Source organism: Styela clava, chromosome 4 (genome assembly GCF_964204865.1).
Source record: "Styela clava chromosome 4, kaStyClav1.hap1.2, whole genome shotgun sequence".
Lineage (NCBI taxonomy): Eukaryota > Metazoa > Chordata > Ascidiacea > Stolidobranchia > Styelidae > Styela > Styela clava.
The window spans coordinates 21,063,754-21,073,328 of record NC_135253.1 but is presented as its reverse complement, the minus strand read 5'-3'; the positions used below and the strand labels follow the sequence as shown (position 1 = coordinate 21,073,328).

The 9,575-nt window shown below is 36.1% G+C and overlaps 1 protein-coding gene across 1 annotated transcript; it reads right to left on the bottom strand.

The window, feature by feature from the left end:
* Window positions 1–5,096: 5,096 nt before the first annotated feature.
* LOC120326980 (uncharacterized) lies at window positions 5,097–8,672 on the bottom strand. Its single transcript, XM_039393341.2, has 5 exons — window positions 7,992–8,672; window positions 7,340–7,438; window positions 6,658–6,758; window positions 5,933–6,017; window positions 5,097–5,272 (listed from the first exon to the last, which is right to left on the bottom strand). The coding sequence occupies exons 1-5, from the start codon at window positions 8,253–8,255 to the stop codon at window positions 5,201–5,203; spliced, it is 621 nt and encodes a 206-aa protein (XP_039249275.2). The 5' UTR covers window positions 8,256–8,672; the 3' UTR covers window positions 5,097–5,200.
* Window positions 8,673–9,575: the final 903 nt, after the last annotated feature.

Genomic DNA, 9,575 nt, shown 5'->3' with positions numbered 1-9,575 from the left:
AATTTTAATAGCCCTGCTCTGTGTTTAACGGAGTCGTAGTCAAGGCTTTTATAGCTATTGTCGGAGATCTAGATTTTCACAGTCAAATTGTCTTGAAAAACAACTAAATTCAAAAAACAATGCTGATTTTGAAGTTTTTCGGGTACAGGTAAAAATTCCCTCAAGTTCGAGCCTTTCAGTTTGTTTAAAAAAAAAAAAATTCCGACCAATACCAGCATAAACGACAATCAATTTCACAATCCTGTTTTGGGAATTTTTTAAAATCAATTGCTGGCAACTGAATCTCTAAAAAAATCTCTCTAAAAAAACGGCAGCAGCATCTGTTTCCAGTCGACGAACGCCATAATCGTCAAGATGAGATTGAAAATTTGGTTCGCCAGCAATGCGAGCTTCGAGAAAATCGAAACAATAAAAATGGACGCCATTGTATCGCTCAGAAAGCAAGGGCCATTCCAAGCAAAGGTTGAATTTCATCAATTTTAATAAAAGTGTAGTGAAAGAAATTTTTTTGTATTTTTTATATCAAAAGACATTGGAATTTTATTGGACTGCATCTATTTCACCGAAAAAGTTAAAATTTCACCCAAGTTTTTGATGGTTTTTAGAAAATGGCCTGAAATGTAGAAATTTTTGTGTAATTGACATATTTTGTGATGATTCGTGACACAAAATGTTTGATTGTGTGATACAGTTACTTCATATGAAATAGACGCACTGGATTTAAGTTAATAAAATTTAAATGTTTGCAGTGCTGTAGGACATGTCTTCACCCATTTAATGATTTATTAACAGAAAATAAGAGATGATAGAGGCCGCTGTTCCGAAGTGGAAAAATGTCTTGTAGTGTCACATCCTGTAGTGTCACATACGAAATGCACATTATTGAGATGGATTTACAGTGTTACATTAAGTAACTTGAGCAACACATAGAGGGGTCCCTCAGCTACTGCACCAGAAAATATTATGGGGTCCTGCTGTACCATCGCAAAAATTTACAGCACAACACAATGTAACGTTGATGCATGGTGGATTTGCCGTCCTGTAGTGTCACGCTATATTTTACGTTATTTTTTCTATCCACTAAGTAAGTCTTGTGTGTAACTTTTGTGCAATTTTTTCCGTATTCAATAAAGCAATTGATTGGACAATGAAACAAAACATGTAGCTGAAAATGTAAAAATATATTGCATCCAACAACATGCAAAATTTCTGGAATTGTCCTGTAGTGTCACTCGGAATAGCCCGCAAAGGGAAGCTGCGATTGCTGCTTTTTTCAACACCGGCATCAACTCACGAGAAGCATTGCCGGCATTTTCTTCATGCTTGAATATTGGAAGCAAATAAAATAAATAAAGCAGAACCATTTGGGTGAAAATTGTCCACACGCCATAACTAATCCAATAAGCCATTGTTAATTTCTACCCTAATTCTAACAATTCCACATCCACGTTTGGTCATTCCAATTTCAGAACTTATGGGACCCAGATATATTAAAGTTGAAGGCAAAGAAATTACTAGAATCAGTGACGCAATGCTCAAAAATCTTGTGGAACATGTTGTCAGGTGCTTCATCGCTTGTCATAAAGGTGCTTCATAAAATTAGGTAGCTGAAAATCGATGCAGTTGAAGTACAGAAAACATACATGAAGTGCGATATTGAACACAATTCCGGAAAATACATCTTCACTACATATTTTTCTACGCCTGAATGAATGGCTACTAATAATAAATTCTATGCGAATATATACCGAACTATTTTAATTGCAGTGCCAAGATTTTTCGAAACTTCTTTTCCCGGAACGTTCTTGCGACGTCTGATGTCGATGGTGAGCGTGATGATAATGTACGTCATGACCAATGCGTTGAATATATAAACTATTTCAGAAACCAAGCTTTTATCCATCGCTTTATTATATTCTTTTACTTCAGTTACGTTGTAAGATGATGAATTTCCAGAGTAAAAATTGGACGTATTTTCAAATTCCGAATTCATATCTTCAAAGTATATTTCCAGAATTTTATCTTTATTTTGACCGCAGGTTTATTCCTACAAGTTTGTAAAAGTCAGTCTCATAATACAAAGTACTGAACTAAATGTAGAAAGGAGTTGTTAGAAGATAGATATACGAACAATGCTACAGTGATTTGATTTATGCTCGCGGCGGAGATGCAATAGATATATGCACGATAATCAAGACAACTCAAGTTAACACCTCATAACATAGAAATTTCGAATGCGAAAAACTTCCAAGTATGAACGTAAACTTGCGGCTACATAAGTTCTTTCACTTTCGTATGCGCTGTTGTGTGAACTCAATGATATCAGTGTTTACCTAACCCAAACCCAACGATGTTGGGGTTAGGAACTGAATTCGGCTCTACAGATGTATGCATACCAATATGGAGGTAACTAATTTTGTTTGCCCCTTATACATAAAGTTGTGTAAAAGGACTGAAACCTATGGGCATGGGTATATTTACTTGGCTAACACAGGCAGTCCCTGAACTCCCAATAGAACTAAAAAAAAAGGAAAATACAAATAAAGTTAATAAAATTATGCCCTAACGCGTAAACCTAACCTGGTACACACACTACGATTGTAACTTGAATTCTACGAGAATGTCTTTATGAGATTGACCACACAAAAATTGACACCACAACTGGTTTTGGTATGCGATTGAGATCACATCAAGCAAGTGAGATCACGTCCCGATGTAGATTTTTGACGCTAAAATCGCACTCTAGATTGGCACTTTTTTTATACCGCAGTTTTGAAATTCATTAGTACATGTAGAGGCTATGTAATAATAGGTTATTACTCAATCGAATGAATATTTAACTAGCAAATGCATATATAAAAAAAAATCGATCTTTGATATTGAATTGACGATTGCGTAATAATATCATTCAGGTGAGCACTAAGAGCATGCCGGTGATCGCTTTGTGTAAGAACTATATACCACGAACGAAAATTTGGTTAGCTCATTTCATTCCCTGTTTAGTCATTATTAAGTGGGTAGATAGATCGTTGTTTTTCAAGTATGTCGACTTCATTATCTATCAATTAAAATTTTGTGAAAATATTTGCATGAGAATAAAACATGTGACAACACTAGATTCAAATTTTTCCATGCTCTAATATAAATTGCCCAACTGGGAAATTAAATCTTCCCTCGAGATTAAGGTGTATCATTATATAATCAAACGAATTAAAAGCAACTAATTTGATGATGCATTTAAAAGCACTCAACGATGGTACTTGTTTCAACCCTAGAAGCTTACTTTAATTGTTAATTTGTTATCATAATTTGCACTTTGTATATATACCTTTACATGTCAGATTGCATTATATGACAGTAATAATCATAAACCTCACGAATGTGAAACTCGTATGAATTTTATGCTGTCTTTAAATGATAAATGGATTCTGATATAAATATTCTTTTCTTGGCTCCGGGACGAAGCATGTTATTAATCATTACACTAGTTTTACTCGCTTTTGTATGACGTTTATTAAAACAGGCACTTTGCCAATAAAGCGATTATTCTAGCCAAAGTGGCATTATTTAGGCATGTTGCTTGGTAGCATGTTGAATAGAATAATGTTCATTGGCATAATGAAAAGACACATGCTATCTCAAAATAAAAAGCGGCTTGAACATCTCTGGCTACTTATACGAGTGTATATAATTTTTTTGCAGCAAAAGTATACACTGGCCTTGACATTCGAATTAGCTTTAAAATCTTACAACTTGACTAGAAAATTTTAAAGTTGTTTTGAGTTACCGCCAACAACTCTGTCGAAAGGATGGTTCTATGCAGTGATGAGCTGGAAAAATCGTAACAACCGGAACGCACTTAATTCGCAAAAATGTAATATAACAACACGACGCGGACGTTTACAGAATGTTTTTACTGTCTTAAGATAAAGTCGAAGAACTGCAATGAAATATGAAGAAATTTTCTGAAATATGTCTGTGTAGAATTACAAGAATATTTATAGCAATTCAATACAAATGTTATTTTTAGAAAGGTGCGGTATCGGATGAATTTCCATGGGGTCAAATGTCGGAGATATATCTATTACACTTTACTTCTGTACTAATTTGTGTGATGTTATGTAAAAAGAATTACGAATTATAATGTAACATAACATAAATTACTAACTAGTTTAACCAGAGAAACTAGTCTTTTCTACCATAATTTTATTTTAACAACCGAAACGCAAATGCACTAAAATGCCCAACAACCGTAACGCCGTGCCGGTGCGTTCCGGCTACAGCCCATCACTGGTTCTATGTATATGTATCCTATGCTGTATGAGTTCTGATACATCGGTGGTTTCTGCAATTCGCATATCATTACTCTTCCTACTTATAATTGGGGGCTTGGCCCCAGTCCCGAGTATATACAAAAACCAACAAGGAATACTCATTAAAAAGTTTATAACATATTTAAAGATGAACAGAAAAATTGAGTGGCCGTCTAAAGATACGATGTCACCTAGCAATCTGAATCTTACAATCGTAGACATAGTGGAACTCCGCGCCGCAGAAAAAAAGATTTGAGATAATCGCATTTTCTGCAACACAAATGAAACTTTGTTTGCAGCAGGAATGTGGCAACTAAAACGCTATTATGTGCTGCTGTTGCTTGTGGCCGACTGCAGCTCTTCGAATTCGGGCTGAAAATTTTTATATTATCTAGCAGCCGCCAGTTGTATGAGTCTTGTATGAAGTGCAATGCCTTAAAAATAATGTCCAAATCTCAGTTTTGTGACGAAACTAAAAAATCCTGCCTTCTCCCTAGACTTGCACTGAACTTTATCTTCGTTTTGCTCTTGTCATCAATAACCGATTGCTCATTATTTGAACCTATACGCGTACGTTCCCAATCAGGAACCGTCGCACGTATAGATGGACGTAAGAAGTAAGTTATTTATCATTGAGAGATTTGTTATGTCCGGAAACGTAGTTTAGCTTGGCAAAACCAATTGATTTCTCGCGGAGGGAGCGAAGTCCGACTTTTCTAACGGAATCCTAACTTTGAAAGCGTCATCTATATCAAATTCCACTATATTTTTACCATTTAATTGAATTAAGGGACTTTAATTTAATTACTTTAATTACAATTAATTCCATTGACGGTATATCTTATAAATATATTTAACAAAATTATTTTCAAATAAATCTTTTTATATCACTGGGTGGCGCAATCTTCATTTCTCGGATTCTCCGGTTGCGGTTGTTGACGACGTCTGTCGTTTTGATTCTGTTAAACAAATGTGCGTCAATAAATATGTGTCAAATATATTTTGCCTAATACTATGTATGTTGTTGAAAATATTGAATTGAAGTTATACAGGCGTCAATTGAGAAATATCTCTGGTATGTAGGATCAGTGGTTTTGCCTGAGGGCTCGCGAACTTGGTTCAGTTTCAGTGTTCGTTAGTCATTTAGCCTTGGGAAGAACAAAACGGGGGTCATTGAAATGCAGTAATATCTAACTTGTCTTGTTCCCTATTCAAACACAAACTTTTGATGAATCATTCGTAATAAATTTGAAACGATATATTTGATGCAAATTGTCTATTTTATAAAACAAAATATGTATTGTAGGTTAACTATGCATGACTAGAAAAGAGGTTAACGCTTTCAAACACCGACAAGACAAGTCTGTGATAGTAGTTTGTGAGCATGGAATGCATTAAATGGATGAAAAATATCACGTGGAAAATGACGAATTTATCAGCATTTAATTGTATATTATCTCAAATGATATTTCTCATAATAACAATTCAAAATTAATTTGGCTTGTTTCATGATTCTTTTACCCAGTTTTTAAATAATTTACGATATATTTATGAAATCTTTGGAAGGAACAAAATTTCCAAGCAAGCTAATGACGGACTACTTGTCATTCGACACTCACATTTTCTCTATTTGACGACGCCATGGCAGCCGCTCCGGCCGCCAGTAGTGCCCCTCCCATCAATGCAGCAGTTCCCCAACCAAACCTGTAACAATAAAAACGGCATATTTATTACAAGGAGAGGAAAATCAACAACATCACATTTTATTCCTGGTTACCAATTTAAGTCCGTTATCAGTTAGGTAGACAGCAACATTTTAGGAAAGGTAGGGCGTAAATATAGGGGGACCCGCCACCAGATGTGAAATAGGTTTATGTAAATCACTGCAGGGTGAAGAGAGAAACACTCGCAGATGCTCATTTCAGAGAATTAGAACCTACGCCAGCCACGTAATTAGGATAGGATAGTTTTACATATTTATCGCAGGGGAAAGGAAAGCCGAGATGACATCTTAACCATATGGCGAACCACGGCCTCTCGTCCGGTTACCATTCCATGTCGGGTATGGAATTAGTTAGTTATTTGTTTTCGGGAGCATGCACTTGAAGCCGTAACTAACCAGCGGTCACGTGGTCTCGCACAAAACTATCCTCGCATGGGATTCGAACCTGCGAACCCACGCAGAGTAATCAGAGGCGCGAGCGTATTCCTAACGTTTAGCACGATGAGCTACACCACTGCGCCAACACATGAAGCAATATTTGATTGTACTTTTAAATGTAAATGTACCGCTTTAGAAAGTTTTTTTTTCACTTTTTTCATTGGTTCAACAACTTGTACTCACCCCTGGTTGCTTTCGACAACTTCTTGCCTTCCCTGATGACTTCCGACGTTTCCGTGATCCCGATGTAAAGGCATTGCCCTGCCCCGTTTAGCCTTGCGTATCTGAAACGATTTTAGGCGTTACCAGAATAATTTCAATAAATACTCAACTAGGTAAACACTTTAATGTTAGCATGAATCCCATATATAGGATATAGCAACAACGAAATTCAATTATAATTTGGAAACCGCAGTAATGAATGATAGAAAACTATATTCCCCCCATTTCTTTCATTTTCCTCTTTTTTCTATTCAATTGTATTTATTTATTGCGTTGCTCTTAACTTAGGAAATAATGGACCTGGCACTTGAATTTTTCAAAATACACCTACTAACCTGGGAGAGACTATAAATAAATTATTGTCTCTGCTGTAAATATACGTTGTCAAAGCCAAAGGCTCCAAGTATTTTCAAGAAAAATAGGGCGTCATTACAAATTGCACAAGTCCATTTAAAATTTGGGTTGAAAGAAAACGGAAAAAGATGCATATGTGACCCTTGTTGACTGGTATGGAAAACTGCCTGAAGGTCGTGAATTCTCGAACTGTATACTGTATACAAGTGGTTTCTATTTACGTACACGCGTTTAATATTGTTGCAGCAATAGTTAGGCATTTTGTTTGGTAAACATTCGTGATACTCACTTCTTCAATGCTGTGAGGATATGTTTGCGCTCCTCCACGCAATCGGATACTGTCTCCATCATCACGCGACGTATTTGGGCGCCATCTTGGGGGATCGTCCTGTCAGGAAATTTAATGATGGTAAAAAAAATTTACCCTACACCGTGATTATTAGCATGGGTTCGCACTATTCCTAGTTTGCAATTTCAGAACAATTAATAAAGGAATAAACCAAACAAATGAAAAGGAATATTTATTATATGGCCTCGAATTCAATATCTAGTACTGCCAAATAAATTTCGAATATCGTAATATTTGACTTACGTTTTTAATTGCCATTGAATTAAAATTAAATCAATCAAAACAAAGTGAAGCCACTACCCCTTCACGCATGCCACAACCGGCATATAAAGGCTACTGTGAGCTTCAAAGTAGCATCTGTTGAATGGCTAAAAATTATGAAATTAGAGAAGTGATCTTCATCTTGAAGGTTAAAAGCTACGAAGTGAGGCAATTGCTTTTGTGAATAAAACGTGAGAAATTCAGAAAAAATACCCTTAAAAAGCTTATCGAAATTTGTTAAAGACAGCTTGGCTCATTACTATGACTTTCTTATGAAATGATGCAATTCCATTGCGTTTATAAGTGTATCCAAACATAAAGCTTTGTTTACCTCCGTTACATTTATATCCGATATTTTTCCTTTATATTCCAAGACTCTAAACATGTACAGACGACGATTATTTTCCGAATACCATGAACCGTTTTTGTACCAAACAGAGATCGGAGGGAAGTCGGAAACGAAAGTCTCTCCTTGCAGGATTTCATGAATGACGTCATTAACCTTTTTTTTCCCATTAGAGGAAAAGTTAGGCCCAATATCGTCTTGACTGAAGCGAATTTCTGAAGGCTTCATGTTAGATTGATGATTGAGCATACTAGGCAATACAATTTTCCCTTAAAAATAGACTGAATGAAAGCAATCTTGTCGTAGGAACAAGTAAAGAAAATCTAAAAACCGTGAATGAATACAAACAAAGCTAAAAATGAATACAAATATATTCACATACCATATTAAAAAATTGCATAATAGTAAGGCTATTGAAGGATTCAATATGAACAAACAAACCTACAAAAAATAGACGATATCACCGACTGTTCCTATTGATGACACAAGAACGTAATAAGGGCAGTCAGGGGCATGGATTTTGTGCTCCAGTTCTGTAAACCGTGATATCAACGTTTTTAATTATAATGCTCTAGCTTTTAAGAACCAAGGTTCAGTAGATACAGTAGATGTACAGGACCGATTCTAGGAAAATTCGCCGCGTGAAATTTCGCTGTATAGGAATAATAGCCGCATGAAAAATCGCCTTATTTAAATAAGATTCGATATTTAAGAGCATAAAACCTGACTGCTTGTATCGCAAATACTTGTTTTACAGCAAAATGCTCTTGACTTTTTTTTCTATGCGGCAAAATTTCTTACGGCGAGATTTCCTACGGCGGAATTTTCCGGACACGTGCAGAACCTGCCTGTGCCTACAAAAGACGCGAAAAAGCGTAAAAATGCGCGGGTAACTAAAGCAATGAATAAAACTGCTGTACCTAAAGTTGGTAAGTCTTGTATCTCAATTGCTCGAATTTCGTGCAATAATTATTTCATCTGTACAAAGCATTGCTGTAGTATGCTGGTCTGAAACGCTAAAATTTGCGAAAGTGCCATGTAAACATTTTGAACCTATCAGTATTGGCGGTTATGTCTGCGTTCATGTTTGAACAAACGACCTACGTGCGTCATCGTGCTAAGCGTTAGGAATACGCTCGCACTTCTGATTTCTCTGCGTGGGTTCGCAGGTTCGAATCCCATGTGAGGATAGTTATGTGCTAGACCACGTAACCGCTGGTCGGTTACGGCTTCCTTCACCATCAAGTGTATGCTCCCGAAAATAAATAACTAACTAATCCCATACCTGACATGAAATGGTAACCAGACGAGAGGCCGTGGTTCGTCATATGGTTAAGCCGTCATATCGGCTTACTTTTAATTACCTACGACATTCTGACAAGGCGAAATTAATGACACATCGTTGTTTTTGTATCAGAAAACGACTCCAGAAGTCAACTACTACGTCTATCCTATAATACGCCATTGCCTGAATACCTAATACTACTGTTCTACATTACAATAGTGTATGACTTGAAAAAAATCTACTGAAATGCTATCCTATGCTGCTACTTGACTTGAATAGTATTT